Raw genomic sequence first — 19490 nt, forward strand, 5'->3', positions numbered from 1 at the left:
TTGCAAGACATTGCTTCCTTTTTTGAAAGACAGCAGGAAGTTCAGATATGAAGCAAACTATGATGCTGAAAGCACATTCTGATTCAGCCTAAGCATTCCCTCTTCTATGGTTGCTTCTTTTTTAGTGTACAGCCCTCGTATGTGCTCTCTGCCATCTCAGACTACAAATGTTTTAAATGAGTATGTGGGTTTGGTTCCTATGGAAAAAAAGGGCCATTTGGAGCAGTGGCTGAGAGGTTCTAATGTGGTTTCATGACACCTTCTTCCAGGATAGTTTGGAAGATTTTAGCTGCTTAGAGACAGTTTGTTGTGACGTTTGTTGCAGTGGAGTGGTTGCCTAGTGTTTTAGGGATTATAGCTTGGAATCCTGAGGTTGTGAGTTCAAAACCTACTCCCACAGACTTGCTCCCTGGGCACTGAACAGTGGCAGTCCACTGCTCTCCAAAACTGGATGGGTTAAATGCAGAGAGTTAATTTCTCCATTGTGAGATCAATAAAGTTTAATCTATTTTTATTTTACATGTAGAACAGAAGCAGCACTCCTTCAGTGTTGTGTTGAGCCTTATGGTAGCCTCTCTGCCCGTTTTTAGCTGGTCTATTTATCAATTTTGGAAAAATGTCCAGCTTTGTGATTCTACTAGACAAGGGAAAAAAAAGTGATTTTTCCAAAGTTTGAGGAATTTTAATAAAAAATATCAGTTGTTGCTTAACTTTGTGTAGAAAAAGGCATATTTTGAGTAAGAGAGAGAGCAGATTTTTGAAACAATCAATGTAGAGGATGAAGAAAGTTCTGTTTTCTTTGCCAAGTTAGTTTTAAATGCGTTGGTCTCTGTTGTGCTAATGAGGTATTGAAAAGGTCGGGCTTTTTCTTTTTTTTAATTCTTCTAACTAACCCTGAGCTGAGGACATTTTCCTCATATGAACAGCTCTTTTAAAAGAGTATTTTTACATTTTTTTAGAGAAGGACCGAATGTTATTACTGTCAGTAAAATCTTTAATATGATCAAATCTTACTCAAACAAATTTCTAAAGTTCTTCCATATTTGCTCCAATTATTGGTGCTTGACTAAGACTTAGACAAACTTTATTGTCATTTTGTATACACAGAGTGTATACAAAATGAAATTTCAACGCATACAGCTGTTCAACAGTGAATGAGCAGCTGACAACAGTAAAATGAACATTACCATTTATAAAGTGAAGCATCGATCAGAATGTAAAGAGTGTAGGAACAAAGGAAAACCAGTTTAAAGTCATGGTGCAAAAGGCATTGATATGCAAAGGTCCAGTGGTGTGCAAAATGAATAAATGTGAAAACATAATGTTTTCAGAAAAGGTTAAGTAAAAAAAAAGATCCTTTTTACCAGGGCCAAAGAACATAATGTTTGGATGAATGCAATGTACAAGAATATACAGACTGGATTAAATGTTAAAGCAGAGATCTACCTTTAAGGAAGACACACAATTCTTTAAGTGTGAGGGCAGCATTTGAAGCAGTACAATGTTTGAGTTTAATAGGAAAAATCTTTCTTAATTTAGATATGTATGATCTTGATGAATGACTTCCATGCTTGAGTTTTGCTTTGTATTTCAGTAAAAACTTGCTGAATGTTGTGTTCTCATTGTGCTATTATCTAAAACTGACCTAAGAAATTCACAGATCTTCTGCATGAATGAAAAATGATAATTCCCCAACAATGAGACTGAGAAGGGGGTTGAGGGGGGTACCTTAAGGGAAATGGAGCGCACTTAGGTTTTCTTTTCAAAGACAAACAGATGCTGAGATGTTTCTAGCTCACTAGGCCGATATGTGCTCACCCCCTTCCTTACAAGCAGAGCAAAGCCACATACACAACCACTGAGTCCCAGCTGTCCTGCAGGGCAAAGTGATTAATGCTGCAGATGGTATTTGAGATAATATACAGTGTTTGTAGTTATCTTCAACTTATTAACATAAAAACACAGGATGTGAAATGTCAACCAGCTGCAGAGAGCAGCTCAGTTTGAAGCTCTCAGTCCTGACTTTTCAATGAGAGCCGCTATAATTAGGGCCTGGTCTCCTCAGCACCCACTGACTTCCCAGTCGCTCCTCACTGATTCAGAGGGGAGCAGGGGAGGAATGGTGGCTAAACAGGTTTCATTTTGTTTCCCTGATCCATGAAAGATAGAAGCTAAGAGATTTCCTACAGCTGGAATGACTGAGCTCTCAGCCTCTTCCATCTGATGCAGAGGTGCACAGGTTCAGCCAGAACACTGTTATGGGAATACTGCTTATCCAAAGGAGCTTTCAATTTGCGTCCAGTGCAATGTAAAGATAAAAGGAAACCTCCCTGCTCCAGTTAGGAATATTGGGCAGCCTGTTTCCTCTGGAATGCCAGTCTGATACACATTGGAAGGAACTGGACTGGAAAATCGATGACATGACTGCAAACTCCAAAAGATCTTAGAGCCAGTAAGCTCGCTCTACTCGCCTCTGAAGCGGAGAATACACTTCCTGATGGGCTTCCTTCAAAAGCGTTAAGGTTAAAAAACACTGATCTAGAGTCTAGAGAAGATTAATTAGGGTTTATCAGTAAGGTCTGATAGTTCTCCAAATATGTCAGGGATTTTGTGTTGCCATTGAAATAGGATCCAATTTTTTTGCCCATATGTGATGTATCCGATCTTTTCATGGCAGTCTGAACAACAAAGATCCAATTTTTCCCAATGCGACCAAGGCCACTTGGCTCTTTGGTCCTGAATAAAATATGTACAGTATCTCATCTTTTTAAATGCGACCTGTGTCTAAACGGCCTGGTCTCATTCAGCCGGCCTGATCGTCATTAATGCTCAGCAGAGGTCACTATTCTGCATCTTGCTACGCAGAGGCAGGAAGAAAAACAACAACCATGGCAGACGATGATGCAGAGTGAAGTCTTTTTTTGAACCATCTTGTAATGATTGAGTTTTTAAAGTTGGGAAAGATCCCTAGATGCGCTCACCACCCATCTGTGTTTACTTCGTAAAAACAGCTTGGGACATCATTTCGTCCTCTACTGTGCGTGCAGGACACCTGCATTGTATGAATGCAGTTGACACAGTAGATAACATCCAAGTCGCATGTATTTGTTAATGTGATTTAAAAACTAATGTTTAATTTTTCACTCAGGCGGGTAGAGGAGGATTTGGGTAATAGATTGAGTCTGATATTGAACTTTTCTAACCATGAGATCATTTCAAACTGCTTACATGAATCATTAAACTATATTTGGCATAAAAAAACAGGTTAAGTCTGAACCACCAGAAGGCCTGAGATTTGTCTAAACAAGAGTTTATGAGGAACAACATTTTACAAAATCCCTGCACAGATTCTAATGTTACATCTTCTCAGGTTGATAATTGTAACTATGCTGTTTGTTGCATGGCAGCTTTTTATCAATTAAACAATAGAAATATTTACCATCCTTTCTTTTTATATTTTGGAGCACAGAATAATGGAAACATAAATAAATGGAATAAAATGAATACATGACATATATTAGGTTCATGGTCTCCACTGAGACTGAACTCTTTAGATGGGGGGTGGGGTGGTGGGGGTGCCATAGGGTCATTAAGTAACCCATCCGCTGTGATGTTGCGTGAATTTACAGAGGTACAAGGGCCGACAACATGGTTCATGGAAACTGTGTCAGAGGAAACTAAATGACTGAGGGGGGTGGGTGAGTGGTTGTTGCCGGGGGGTTGGGGGGTGCCTCATACTGATTGGTTCCTCCTGTCTATATGTGGGCCCGGACTGGGATCTGGAAAGCTGCTTATGGTAAATGGGAGCTGGACACCAGCCAAGATGGAAGACCTCCATAGTGTGTATAAGCTTGACGTTCATGAATGGATTGTTGACTTGATGAAGAGCGACTATATTCCGCCTCCATCAGGGGGTTAGAAACTCGCTCTTTTTTTATTTTAGACCCATTCAACTCATTAGGTTTGCTTGCATTAGGATGAGGCTGTTACTGCTGTAGTGGAGCTATACTGCTGTATATTGTATATACTACTGTGTGTGTGTGTGGGACAGTGTGTGTGCATGTGTGTGTAAGTTATAATCCATGCTGAGCCGTTACTCTCTACCTCTGATGTTATCCAGGAGCAATCTTGTTATGACTTTAAAGCCTGTACAAAAGTTCAAAGTTCATTATTTACCTCTGCTAGCACAGTGAAAACATTTAACCTAACTCCAAATCAGGGGTCGGCAAACCGCGGCTCTTTAGCGCCCCCTTTGCAGCTCCCTGGAGCTTTTTCAAAAATGCATGAAAATTTGTTTTTTTTTTAAGTTTATTTTAATATGATGTGCAGGAGGTCAAACAAACATTAATTATGTTTTCCAATGCTGGTAATATTTGTATAATAAATACATTTAAACGATAAATGTAAACAGAGATCAGTGATCATAGCCTGAAACACACGTTTCAGCGCAGCGCCAGGCAAACAAGTCGAAAGGTTTGTGTCGGGCCATGGATCCCAAAGGGAAAAAAAGGAAGATAGCTGATGAGAACAGAGGATTCAAAGAAGAACTGAGCGAATAATTTTTTTTATTACCGATACGGAAGGATTACCTGCATTTTTGCTTTTTAATGAGAGTTTGTCAAAAAAGAAAGAGTTTTTTGCAAAGGCATTTCAAGGGAAAGTTTGCTAAACATGCAGCCGATCACAAAGTTAGGAGTGAGTGAAAAAGCGCAATTACAGAACTTGTGGATAAATTAGAGGAGAGCAAAGATAGATTTAAGGAGTGGATTCCATCTCCAGACTCCACTGCTGCAGGTAGTTTGGTTGAAAGCATAGAAAACCGCTCACGGATCGAACAGGTAGTGCTCTGATGCAGGGGTGGGAACTTTCTTCCATTTTGTCCCAAATTCCCCAAAATAAAAAAATAAATCATATATATGCGTATATATTCTGAACCCTTTTGTCTAAAAACCCTAAATAGAATCCAGGGCAAACGAATGCCTTCAGAAGTTGCACACCACCAGCTGTTCTGTTTTCAGCCTTAGAGGTTAAGGAACGTGGGTGAACAAACAGCATCATGGAGGGAGGATTATCCAGTAGGTCAGGGAGGAAGTTGTTTAACAAAACAAGTTAAAAACAGAATAAGAGCTCTCTGTCTAATTATTAGTCTGAAATACGAAAATAAGCATAGCTTAGCCACAACCTTTCAAAAACACGAAGACTAGGCATTAATCAGAAAAGTAGCAAAGCTCAATGGGGACTCTGAAGGAGAAATCCTGAGTTTAACGGAGAATATCAGTTGATTTAAAACTATTTATAATGCATTTTGAAAATCTGAGAATGGAGAGAAAATGTTTAAAGGAAAGCTAAAAAAAACTGCTTGTTGACCAACAAACGTATAGATGAGGCTTTGGTCAGATAACAGCAAAACACACACACTTTTTTGTCCCACTTGTGAAATAATGGGGCTTGCTTTGGTGACGCAGTGGTTAGTGTGCACGGCCATGTTCAAATCCGAAAAAATGAGCCTCTAATGCTATAAAAACTAAAAAAATGGTGGGAAACTAGTACCAGACATCAACATGAAAACAGCACCCCCAGTGGAGTATAAGGGAATGTCAGCATCAGTCGTTAGCTGATACTTTTGATCCTAAAATGGATAAAATGAACTAATAATAATTTAACTTTATTGATATCACAATGGTGAAATTTACCTCTGCACTTAACCCATCCCCTCAGGGAGCAGTGGGCTGCCATCGTGCGGCGCCCAGGGAGCACTGTGGGGTTAGGTGTCTTGCTCAGAGACCCAGAGTGGCAGTCTGTGGAAGTGGGGCTCAAACTCAGAACCTCTAAGGATTCTAAGCACGGTGCCCTAACCACTAGGCCGCCACTCCCCACTATATAATAGGTCTTTCAGGAAAATCTCTTCGAGGTTTTACAGGAAGATACATCAGCATAAGCTGCATGAAAGTACATTAGTGTGTTTTTAATTACCAGATGTATGTCAGGTTCAGAATCTATAGAATACTTTAAACCACTGATGTTCACCGACACTATCCACCCAATCAGAAAAAGCCACAGGGAAAGGTCAGAGTTAAAGATGGTTTATGGGGCATCTATATTCAGAGTGTGATTATGAGGTCTGAGAGGTTAACTGACCTGCAGCAGGAGCTCTCCTTCTGGAATCTGCTTTTCTGCAGCTCCGGTTTCATTATCTTCAGTCTTCCTTCTGGCTGCAGTGGTTCCATTCTGATTGGTCAGGGCGACTGTTGAGACAAACACACAGACCAGCATTGTTAATGTGGAGGTCCTGCTTGCAAAGCTCTGTAAAGTGTTTCACATCCAGCAATATCAAAGCTTTTTAATTTAATGATTATTAAAGGCTACCGTCCAAACACCAAGCTTTTATGTCAGACTTTCTATTCTCTTTTTATGGAGTGAATTTTATTCATTATTTTTCCAAACAAAGAACAGACTTTGTCAATTGAAATTAAAGCTACAGTGTGTAATTTTCAGCGACATCTGACGTCCAGACTGCAGACCGCAGCAACATGAACATCTCCCCCCCACCGCTTCTCCCCCCCCAACAGTACGGCGAGCGTTACGGGACAAAATGTCTTCCACGACGTCTGCATCACCTACCTTCTGAAGTGATGAGGTTTGTTTACATAGATAATTTTACAGATAGTATTCTCAGGCATAATACTGCCATCTATTGTTCAGTACCGTCTCAGTTCATCTCTCTCAATTTGCCGTAGTTACTTTCGAGCGTAATGGGTGATCTCGCAATCGCTAGTTTGTTGGCTCTGCGCTGCCGTAGCGCTAAGATGTCTGCCTCCATGGCTGCGAGACCCGCTCCTATGTAATTATAAATAATGAATTCTAAGGCAACGCAAATATTAAGGTTAAGAGGCTGAGCTCGTAGATGATGATAAATAACATAGTTATGTATAATATATTACATTTCTGACTGTATATCCCTGTAATTATTACACACTGTAGCTTTAAAAAAAGAAGCAAACATCAAAGAAACTCTTTAATCAAAAAAGGTTTTAAGAGACACTATATCTTTTCTCACATGAGTTTCTTTTTGTCGTTTTTTTGGCAAATGTTCTTCCAGTTGCGTTTATAAGAACAAATTCACCTCACATCAGGGGGCGGGCTTTCATCTGGAGGTAAAAGTGCAAAGACTAATTTCTATTGGTCAGCAGGGACGTGGGTAAAAACATTGTGTTGGTCAATGTGTGCGTGCAGAGCGTTTGTAACGGGTTGGAAGCTAAGAGATTGTGATCTGTTAAATAAAATGTGAAAACCATGCAATTTTTAAATCTGAAAAACAGAAATTAGGGGAAAAAACAAAAAATATATAATCTTTAAAATATGTTTTTTATTATGAAAATGTAATATAATAAAAATCTGAAGTTACAAATTTACTCTCAAAAATTCTTCTCAAAACCTTCTTGTCTGATTAAAACATTTTTAAAGTCAGATTTCTGGACTGAATTTGTTTAATTACAATTTACAAAATGTTTTCCCCTAATTTTCATTGACGAAACACTCGTCAAACTGTTGTTTGTGTAACATCACATTAATCAAATAATAAATAAATAATAATAAGCCGATAGAATAGAACATCCAGAGAACTTCAGCTACCAATACAGTCTATAAAGCCTCAAACGCCCTTTCTGACATTTTGAATTGAAAAAGCTTCCTGGATGAGAAGTGAAACTTCAAAGCAGCTATTAATGAAATAAATAATTAAGTCTGTACCACATTTTGAAAGTCAAAGCACCAATTATCTATTCATATTTCTTGTGGTTTCCAGGCATAATTGTCTGTATAGTTTACACAAACATTCCTATCGCTGCTGCTTCAGACTTAGACTTAGACTCAGTTTCATTCCTAAATGAAAGAGATGATGTGAAGACTTTTAATAGCATTGATTTGCAGGTCTTCCTAAATTAAGTTCAATTCACAAATTTAATAAAGTAATGTTGTTGTAGATAAGTTATAAGTTATAAGATAACATATAAGTATGTTAATAAGTGTTAAGATTAAAATAACAATTTATGAAAACACAGTTTAAAACAGTTTTATCAACCCAGAGCATAATAATAATATTATCATATTCTGGGTTAGGGATGTGGCCGGAGTGAAGTAGTTGAACTAACTATATATATATATATATATATATATATATATATATATATATATATATATATATATATATATATATATATATATATATATATATATATATATATATATATATATATATATATATATATGGGAAGATATAGTGCCTACACTGCAAAAACGTTCTATAAATAAGTAAAAATGTCTTAAATTAAGTGTATTTACCCTTAATTTGAGTAGGTAAATAAGATGATTTGCCAAGGGAATGATATATTTTTACTCTTAAATAAAATAATTAGATAATATGGACTTGAAATAAGAAAATACAATCGTTTTTTTCTTATTTCAAATGTAACACGTCTTTTCCATCGGCAAAGTCTCTCACTTAACTCCTCAATTCAAGAAAAAAATTGCTTATTTTAAGAGAAAATTTCATATTTAGATTTATATTTTTTGCAGTGTAACTTTTTATTACAGCCCATAGATATAACAAATATGAAATAAATAATGAAGTCACTCTACTTAAAGGCCAGGCTTACAAAAAAAAAAACATGTTCATATTGTATTATGTTCATTTTCTTTTTGTTTAAAGACGTGTATACAAAATGACAAAATAAATCTTTAAAAGTCTAAGTCTAATATGTTGTGGACGAAGTTTAATGTGATTTAATGATGATAGCTAGTATGAGCCCAGCGCTTCAATATCTGTTCATATTGCCTTTCTGATTTAAAATTTAATCCTGTTAAACTTTTGGTCCTGTTTATAGCCATTTACTTTATACAGAAGTGTTATTTAAAGTGTGGATTTAGCAGAGATTACATCCAGGCAAAGAAGTGGGTGAAAGCTCCGAGGTGTAAGCAGGATCTCCTGCAGCAGTCTGTCATCCAGCAGATGTGGAGAAGCTTTTGACTGAAGACGTTATGTTAACAGCCTAATGAAGAGGATGTTTACTGTTAACTACTTATGAAGAAATCTTCTTTGTGAAATCGTCTCCAGAGCTTCCACATGAGTTCGTAGAACAGAGCCAACCTTCTATATTAGTTTGATGAGCTTTTTTAAGTCATTTGTTTGCATGTTCTTATCTCATGGCAGAAGAGATCACACTCCATAACGAACTAAGAGAAGATCATCAGCATCTTGCTGCAAACATTGAAGGACCTAAGCTTCCTTAGGAAGTACAGTCTGTGCTTTCCCTTCTGATAGACTGCTTCACAGTTATGTCTCTTTTTTTTTTTCACAGTTATGTCTCTGATGAAGTCTGTTGTCCAGGTAAACCCAGGGGCTGGTTTTTAATAAATGCTATGTTAATCTGAATTCTGTGCAGGAAAATCAGGGACAAAACTGGCTGATTGGTATCCCTTCCCTTTTTCTTGTTCTAAATGCAGAAAGGGAAGGGTTAAAGAGAAGTGTTGATATTTTCAAAATTACAAAGAAATAACTTAATTATTTAGTGCAATGATAGAATAATGTTTTCTTGTATTCATGGCTAGTGGTTTCTTTCTCTCTCTGCTGGAGGACCAAATGAGGAAGGAGAAAAGTTGCAGAACTGATTGATCATTGGTCTCTGAACCCTGTAGACCACCAAGCTGTGACCCGTGAAGACCACTGACCCTGAGGCTGAAGTATGACATGAATGGATTACTGATTCTAGGTCAGTTCTTTTGTTTTAGAAACACAAGGATAACAAGCCGTTCATTTGAGAGATGAGGGAATGTTAGGAGTTTCCAAGCTGATATGAGGAAGCATATGGGCTCTGAGTTAAAGTCTGAGTGGGCTGATGTTTTGCATGTGACGGCTTTGCCTTAACACCCCTGGCCTCATCTCAGACATTTGGTTGAACCTGTAGAGGGGGAATAAGGAAACCAGGTCAACACTATGGTAACTGTAATGCGGTGTCTGCTGTTTTTTTATATATTTATCTATTTTTTAGTAATGTTGCATCATGTTGCAACATCATCATTATCTCTTTTATTGATTATTATAAAATAGTGCTTGTTTTTCTTGAATTGAGGAGGTAAGTGAGACACTTTGCCAATGTAAAAAGGCAATTTAGATTCAAAATAATAAAAAAAACAATTGCATTGTCTTGTTTCAAGTTCATATATCTAATTATCCTATTTTCAGAGTAAAAATACTCATTCCATTGGCAAAACATTTCAATTAGCTACTCAAATTAATGGTAAATACACATAATATAATAAATCTTATTTCTAGATCGTTTTTGCAGTGCAATTTTTTAGTAGATGAGGATAACCTTAAATTATTTATGGAAGATAAGAAACGATGAGTCATGGTATTGAATATAACTGTATTGAACTACATGTTTGCATCCAACTGAGAAGGAAAGTCAATCATATAAGTTCTTGTATCCTTTCTACCATGGTCCTTGTTTAGTCCTATATCCTCTTTCCTAGGCATTCCCAATCCCCCCCCCCCCCCTGTGGTGGACAGACACTGGTGTCAAGACATATATGTTTGCAAATGGCTGCTGTGGGGCCCCTCACTGACTAATAAGCAGTGACCCAAAAAATGACCCTCCTGTTCACATCGTATTTGTACTGTTGTGATTTTTATTGTAAGCTTTTGTCAATAAGAGACAGACACAGAAATCTGTCTTTGCTGATACAAATATCGGACGATCTTCACCTTTATTTTCTTTTAATAATCTCAATCAAAATATTGAGAACTTTCTATGAATCGAGATTAGAGTCGAGCAACATTAGAACTCTGTCTAGAACGATAACGAAATATGAACCTTGGATTAACACTTCAGACTGCTTAAGGTCATTTTACATTACGAGAAGCAAAAGTTGCGTTGGAGATTAAAAACACCAAGGTGGAGAGTAGTAGAGGAAACATATAATTCATCTGGAGTAAGCCAGTCTAAATCTGTGGGGTTTGAAATTAGTCTGGAATGTGATTGAAGATAAACATCTGCAACAGTCGATAGGGAAGGCATTCATTCAGGAGCGCCTGCTTAGATTGACTGAATGATCTGAGTCACTAAAGCCGGGCATATGCTGTACGAATTTTTGCTCTTTTCTTCAGTTCTGTGAGAATTTTTCGATCGTGCCTCGTTTTGTGTCAGTGGGTAACGAGGGGCGATCAGCCTCTCATGACTACCACCCGATCAGGAATCATAAGTTCAGGAGAAAATCAATGTGCTTGAAATGGTTGAAATTCAGTCAGCCATCGTACGGCGTTGTGGACAAATCACTCAGTGGGGATGTGCAAACAACGATTCTTCTTCTTCTTCCTCCTCTCCAATGAAATCACAGAAGCATGGCAGGGGTGTGAGTGAAATGGAGTTATTTCTGTAAAATTGACAGACCATAGTAGCTATTTTTGCTCAGCCATGTCTTTGTCAAAATACGTCATCGCCTTTTCTTTTTGGGGCTTACAGAAAACACAAAATTGCAAATATTGCCAAGGCAGCGCGTTTCACTATAGTGAGCTTCATATTTAACAGGAGGCATCAACACTTCCGTCTTTTACCTCTTCTACTCGTTAGGCTTCTGGGTAGACGAGTCTGAGTAGCGCCATCTCACTGCGGAGCTGAGTCCCACATGTTTTTTAGACGTACAGTGTGAGCAGGTAGATCGCATCAGAGCGTCGGGCCACACAGTGTGAGAACATACATCGTGAGCTGTGAACCCTGTGGCTCCGTCGTACAGTGTTAGCTGTAGCTTGAAAAAGCAGCGATTGAAAAACATCGTACAGCGTATGCCTGGCTTAAGCGAGGAGTGGAGGGAAGAGGTGGACCATACTCTGAATTCATGTGGACTCAGTCAGTCACCCAAGGGTGCTTCAAAAAGAAGTCACACTCGTAATTATGGTGATTCTGGCTGTGTGTTTCCTGGACGGGGCCGCATTTTAACAGCTGCTTTTTGGATCTCTGCTTCTGTCTCCTTGAACCCCAGTCGGCCTCAGCAGATGGCCGCTCACACTGAGCCTGGTTCTGCAGTTTTCTTCCTGTTAAAAGGGAGTTTTTCCTCTCCACTGTCGCTACAAGCTTAATGTGAGGGATTGCCTAAGAGTCAATGAGTCAATGCAATCAACTGGTTTTCCTTAGATAGAAAACTTTGAATCAATTTGACTGTATGATCTGGTTGAACTGTAAAGTGCCTTGAGATGACATGTGTTGTGAATTTTTCGCTATATAAATAAACTGAATTTAATTATTTTTGGCTCAATGGAGTTGCAGTGAGCCTCCACTGCCATCTGTCAGTGATAGGGATAATAGAGCTAAATGCATACATTTGTAAAGATCCAAAGGCGTCTTATAGGATGTTAGACAGCAGAAAGGTACACAGCATCTGCTACAATTTAAAACATGAGACAATGAATCACTTTGAAAAGTAAACATCCCACCAGAACCATTACTGGGGAAAAGAGGTCAGACATAAGTCAATCAGTTGGTCTCTTGACTTGTTTTTGCTCCACGGAACAAGAGAGGATTATTGTAGACATGGAAAACCAATGTTTTTACATGACACCAAGCATCGTTTTTAAAATCCAGAAATGACTAAACACAGCAAATATTTGACCAATTTCAATTTGTCAAATTGTCCCTTCATACAAACGACAACAGGATTAACTGGAACATTCTGAGCCTGTGCTGTTTAAACTTCAAGCCCAATCCCTACATGTCACCCTGGAATTCCTCCAGAGGATTTTCCCAAATCACCATCCACATACACCCAGATGCAGACACACCAACATCTGGGAATTTCTGTCTTCACAAGGACTTTGCATTGACTTCCATTCATTTCCATATCCTCCGAACCATTACCTAACCTAATATAATCTAAACTTAATTTATACCTTAGTCCTAAACCAAACCCCCAAACCCAACAGCATGAAAATAGAGAAGGCCAGGAAAAGGTCCTGCTTTCCAAAAATAACCTCTTTATGTGGTTTAACGCCCTCAGCAGCACAAACAAGAACACACACAACAAATATACACACTAACAAGTGTCAACAAAACACTTAATCATCTGTCAGATCAATCATCTTAATCTAAAATATATCGTAGGGATTAGATGTAACCGGGTGTTTGCTTAAGCAGCAGTCTGTTTATCCAACAGTCAGATCAGATGAACTATAATACATCCCTCCTTGCTGCTGGCAGCATTAGAGCAGCATATTAAGCCTGAGAAGAGGAGGAAGTTACTGGCACTGACTGCCCGGCTGCAGAGCAATGCTGACGATTAAACCAGAGGCTTCTCCCAGCCGCTGGTTATATAGTAAAGCACTAAAAAAGATCAGATCATCTGCTAGGATTTATTTAAGATTCATCTTTTCTTCAACACTCAGATGGAAACAGTCCCAAAGAAAAGCTTTACATATCTTCTAGGCTCCCAGAGAAGGCAGAACAAACTTGTCACTGGAGCTTGGACCTCTCTGACAAGCACAGCACATTAAAGTGCCTGCTTGTTAATTCTTCACTACAAACAGAAGACGAATGCAAAAAACTGAAATGAAACCTTATAAGGCCTTATCATGTACAGTGACTTTATGAACTTTTATGCCCGTAGCTCCCTTTGGCTGCATGCAACCAATGAAAATATTGTGCCTCATGCAACATTTTCGTATTCTCTTCATAAGTTTCTCTATATCTCTATAACTTTAGTAAATTATCTTAATTGATCCTCATAAACGTGATGCATTCCACCTGAGTTTTCATAAGAAATTTCTATCTACATAATTACCAGCCCAATAATGCCATATAAGGAGACATATAAGTGGGGGGGATACAACTTTCCATGCTTATCAGAAGGTGTTCATTCATACAAATGGCATATAAAAAAACTTAATATGTTTCAAGGTTGAGGTTCTGCTGAATGTGCTGAGGTGTGCAGCAAAATTAGGGGACCAGTAAAAAGCAAAGCAATGGGAATAAAATCACAAGAGCTCTAAATAATGTGGTTGCACTATACAGTAGTAGCCATTCAATATTTCCACACTTTCCTTAATGGGCCCTTGGCTGGTCCCCTACAAATCCCTTTAAAAAATAAGTCTTTGTACTAAAATATTCTTTCTGTCATGATTTGTGGCCATTAAGGTCGAAAGAGAAGCATCATCTCCTGGTCAGACCCTATAATTCAGTGAAAGGGTGGAGTCAGAGTACAAAAATATGCAAGAGGGGCTCACTCCAGTGACTGGAAGTTCGAGGGGATTTTGCTGAGAGTTGGATGGAAATGGGCTGCCATTCGACTGGTGTTGGACTGGGAAAGGACATTTTGAATGGCTGCTGCTGTAAAAGAACTAAAAATGTAACAAGAAATAACTTAAAAAGAAAAATAGTTATATCTGAAAACAGTCAATGAAAACTGTGAAATGAAAAAGTGCAACATATGATATCAATGATATCAATAATAAAGGTATGCCATCAACCAATATGACAACATTCTGCAAAATAGTGATGTTATGAGATGCTTCGAAGCGTGTGTCGAGTAATGGAGTGGGCGTTTCCCCGAAGCGTGAGGCGTGATTCATTGCTATTGAGACTAATTTGCATTTGTTTGCCCAGTAAAAATATAGATTGGGTAAAAACGCTGCCAAATTAGTTGGTTTAGCCAAAACATTGGTTGAACACAACTTCCAGCACAATTAAAACCAAAAAATGTGAAAAAAAACTATTGTGTTTGAATAAAAATGGCTAACACCTTTCATTTGGCTCATCATTGCCCAATTTTCACAAACACTTTCACTGTCTGCTTGAGTTTATTTCACTAAAATGGTAGAAAAACTGTGCACCTTAAATGATTGTTTTAAGAAATTTTACATAAAACAACTTACAAACGATATTATACAGACCAACCATTAACAATTTCAAAGGAACCTAAAAGGGGAAAAAAATTTAATAAAAAAAAATCACAGATTTTATTACTAACTGTAGTTCTGCACTGCACCAGTAGGTGGTGACATGTTCAGATGAAGCATCATGAACTGTGAGGATGGTTGAAGCAGTTTGGCCAAACGGTTCAATGCCTCATGAGGCCTCATCTCACCATCACTACTGCAAAATATCCTTTTAATACACAGGCACACACCTGTACTGTACATCTCCAGCCCATGTCTGTCATCCCTTTGTCATACTCTCCAGCTCTCTCATACAACGCATAATACATAAACAGTTAATGACAAAACTAATTTGCTGAAATCAGACTCCAACTCAGTGAAATATCAAAGCCAAAGTGCTGCCATGGAGGGAAATGAATGCAAGTCTTAGCGAAACTTTGCTGAACTTTCTATCCATTTTCTGCTCCAGATGTTATTTCAATATTGTCCTGATCTTTGACTGTTCTTCGTTTTGATGAAATAAAAACAAATTAAACCTGGATACCGACATGCCAGCTGCAGGTGTAGTCATTGATAGTTCTGTCATCGGCCAATAAAAATGTAATTTATAATTGCAGATATGCATAATATATAATGATATAATAATAATTGCTTCTTAGTAACAACAAATGTTGTCATTCGGTGGAAAACTGGGTTTGGATAACAGCTGACTGATTGTGCTAGACTCCTAGTTTAAGTCTGGAGCACTTGAAAAGTTTTCATACCTGAGAGAAGATTAGAAATAGAATAAAAATGATGAATGTGATATTTTATCCTAAATCACTCATACGGATGATTTCAGAACGAATTTGTTAAATGAGCGCTTCTTATGGTCCATTGCTCCCAGATTATGCAATTGTTTAAAACAGCTGATCTTTACTAGTGCTGTTGATGCTTCCTTTTGTATTTTCATGATTTTGTATTAGGCTCCTCCCCTTGGAATGGCAGTAGTACTATTGCTCTTACTACTGCTCCCAGACTGAGAGGTATGAATTCAGCCTCATGATAAAGGAAGCAAACTGTTTCAGCAATTGTCTGGTCTTACTGATCATCCTGTTCACTTTCACAATATCAGTCCTTTTCAATCATCCTTACCACTTTATGTTTGATGTTCTACCCAGGAACCATATGGCATCTGAATTCTGGAGTAAAGCTCATACCTACCCTGATCCAGATGGATACTTTTCGCTCCCACTAATCTGCTTTGGACTATTCAAAAGGTTTGGTCGTGATCTGAGGGATATATTAAGTGTATGGCTATCTGCAGAGCTCCAAATTATTATGTCAGTTTATTGAGATTCAGTGGATTATCAGCAATATCTGATTTTACTGGCCAAAATAGTTCACTTGAGGTAGCATCTATGTTGTACTATTTCTCCAGTATCTTCTGTCCTATAGATTGTTCTTGCAGTTTAAAATACATATTTACTGACTTAATTTCCTTTCAACCAGCCTCATTTCCCTGATCCAAATCCAGCATCCTAATGATGGGTTTTAAAACTTGTTATACATTGGAACCTCTAAATACTACAGCAGTTTTTCTGAACACGAGTTGCCCTATATACCTATACTACTATACTACTGGTTTAATCACCACGTTTCCTGTAAAAATAAATGTCTAGGATTTTATCAGCAGGTGCCTGAACCAGCGTGATCCAATGTGTATGTGCACATACTATACGTAATCGACCAGCACCTGTTCCTGAAAGGCAAAGAAGCCCACCCTAGAGGTGCGCCTTTTAGAGGTTATTTTCTGCAACATGACAAGCAGCTTATTGGCCTCAGAAAAGATGTCTTCATTATCTTTATCATTTCTATTTTCATCATGTTTTCACCATAAAATACTTGAAGCAATTTTAAAATATATGTGTGATGAGTGGGGAGATTTTTCTTGCTTTTAATGATGAAACATAAAACAGCCTGTTTTTGGTTGTTTGTGCCAAAAGTTGCAGAGTCAGCAAAACAGGATTGCAAAAAAAATTGAAAAAATGTATTTGCGTGTGTTTGTACATATATTATTGCTCATTGTGCAGTTTTCGGCAACAGTAATCTCACCTTTATTTTCTGCATTGGTGAGGCACAACTAAGCCTCATAGTACTAGTAATAGTAATACTGCATATATATATATATATATATATATATATATATATATATATATATATATATATATATATATATATATATATACACACCTGGAAGTGTGTATATACACACTTCCAGGTGTGTAGTTTTTCTAGGTGCACTGTTTTTTATATTGTTAAAACACCTAAAAAACAGTATTTTATTGTTTATCTTTATTTTTCTAAGGTCCATATTTGTGTGATCCTTTTTGTCTATAATCTTTTTGCTGCTTTAAACACCAGAATTTACCCATTGTGGGACAAAAAAGGGATTTTCTATTCTAATCTATTCTATTCTATTCTAATCTAATCTAATATATTCTATGGGTAGATACTACAGGCACTGATAAATGCTTGCTTACAGGAACTCAGACATTTTACAAACAAGTTCATAAGATAATCCTAAAGGTCTGTAAATGCTTCAGCCCAATGAGTGACATACACACAGCAGCATCTTTGTTAAAGGATAAAAAAGACATTTGATTCAGAAATTTACTCAGAAATGATTTGGTATCAAATATTATTTCCTTCACTTTTAGCTCTTGTCATCAAAACTGAATTCAAAGTTACTTGGATCTCAGCAGCATCCAGAAGGGTACGGACTGCTGGGCAGCTTCCAAATAAAAGGTCCTACATCCAGATTTTTTTAAGCCTTCTAAAGTCAATTTTAGAAATATGATGAAACAATGCTTTAGGCACTTTTGATTTGTTATGAAATATTTGTTGTTTTCTGGTGCTATTTTTTGAACCTGGAAGAGGACACTTGCCTTTAATACGTCGGCATCTTTCCCTGTCAGGATGCCGCCCATTTTATGACATCTCTCTGGAGTTACTGCAACCTCTAGCAGCCAATGAACACATTTCCAAGAACTTTTCAAAGAAGTAATGACAGCCGCATGTTCACCAGTTTGGGCCTGTTATTGTTCCAGGACTGGGAGGGGCTAGTACTCAGAAAGCAGAGTTGATGTTACAGCAGAGTTACAGTTTTACAATGAAGTCAGTGATCTACAGTGAATCTATGGATTATGTAATATTTCATTCATTTTTGTCTATGAAACACAAAAAACACCTCAATAGGCCTCAAGAGTTTCTGAACAGATTGGATAAACCCGGGAAAACTACACAGAATATCTAAATGCAGTGACTCATCCATGACACCAAAGATGGCATAGTTGTTTTATCCACACTATTGTCAAGTTGCAGCAATTTCCTTCAAGATCTTCAATCATCATGCTTTATCTGGAAAAAGATGCATAATGGTAGCTTTACTCTGACATGCACTGAATGTAGGAAATGGGGTGAGGCTGATATTTTTTCCTTTACTGTTAGAGAAAACTCACAAAATGATTTGTTGTTTGAAAGGAGATAATTTTTTATCAGACAGTCTTATGAACTGTTTGAACCTATTAGTGTGACAAGCTAAATAATAAAGAGATGGATAAAGATGGGTACATGAAGCACCACCTTTGCATTCAGGACTGGCAGAACAAACAGGAACCTCTACCTTTGCAGTAACATTTTATTTTGAAAGCTTGCTGTCATCTTTAAATCATAAACCACATGTTGAAAAATATCTGCACGCACATCTGTGGCAGATTCTCTAGCATGACAAGTTTGTTTATTTTTGGCTTCATCCATTACGTTACAGTCAAGATTTCTTAGTTTTTAGTAGATCAGGATAACCTTCAATTATCTATGGAAGATAAGAAATAATGTGTCATGGTGATGACACAATGTGTGATGGTGAAGCTGCCATTTGACCTGCTGTCCGAATGCGGAGGCATGAAATGCAGTTTGCTTGGAGGGGCTGGGCAGAATAACAGGTCACACCTACACCTGACCTGCATGAAACTAACTACCCTGCTGTGGTTTTCCTTTGGTTTATTTGAAGCTGCCAGTGCCCATGCAGTATGTACACCAACTAAGAGACTTCAGTGTTTTTATTTATGTCTGACTCCATAGCATTAGCTCTGAATCCAGCTGGAAGTACTAGCTCTAATGACAGTTAAGCTTCCTCTAAACAAAGCAGTGAAACCGCCTGAAAACTATCCTGATGCTGTGGAGATCAAAACCAAAAAGCTGTGATACAAGAAGTAGAGACCACCACCATCCATCAGCCAGTGCACTAGTTGGTTGCCATACGACCAACTAAAAACAGGAAATAAATATGGCTGACTAACATGTCATAATGGCCATTTTTCAATACGTGTAGTTGTGCATTCTCATGTGCTTGTGTACTCAAAAAACGTCATCAGCCTCAGCCCTACTGTTCCAATTCACAAGAAGACAGGGAATGGACAAAGACCCTGGATGTTGTTCCCGTCCCTCCCTATTTACCCAGCATGCATCAGAGTAGACTTTTTCGTCTACAGCTGTCCCGTTATGCACCGCGGCACAGAGATCAGAGTTA

At 37.9% G+C, this 19490-nt stretch overlaps 1 protein-coding gene across 1 annotated transcript in view; it reads right to left on the minus strand.

Moving 5' to 3' along the window:
* Window positions 1-19490, minus strand: part of LOC119794036 (aryl hydrocarbon receptor-like) — a 52886-nt gene that overhangs the window by 19466 nt on the left and 13930 nt on the right. Inside the window, exon 3 of the mRNA XM_038301366.1 lies at window positions 6139-6245. Within this exon, the coding sequence (XP_038157294.1) occupies window positions 6139-6245 (107 nt within the window). The remainder of the gene's footprint in view (window positions 1-6138; window positions 6246-19490) is intronic.

The sequence above is a fragment of the Cyprinodon tularosa genome, unplaced genomic scaffold (genome assembly GCF_016077235.1).
Source record: "Cyprinodon tularosa strain WSP-4 unplaced genomic scaffold, ASM1607723v1 ctg467, whole genome shotgun sequence".
Classification (NCBI taxonomy): domain Eukaryota; kingdom Metazoa; phylum Chordata; class Actinopteri; order Cyprinodontiformes; family Cyprinodontidae; genus Cyprinodon; species Cyprinodon tularosa.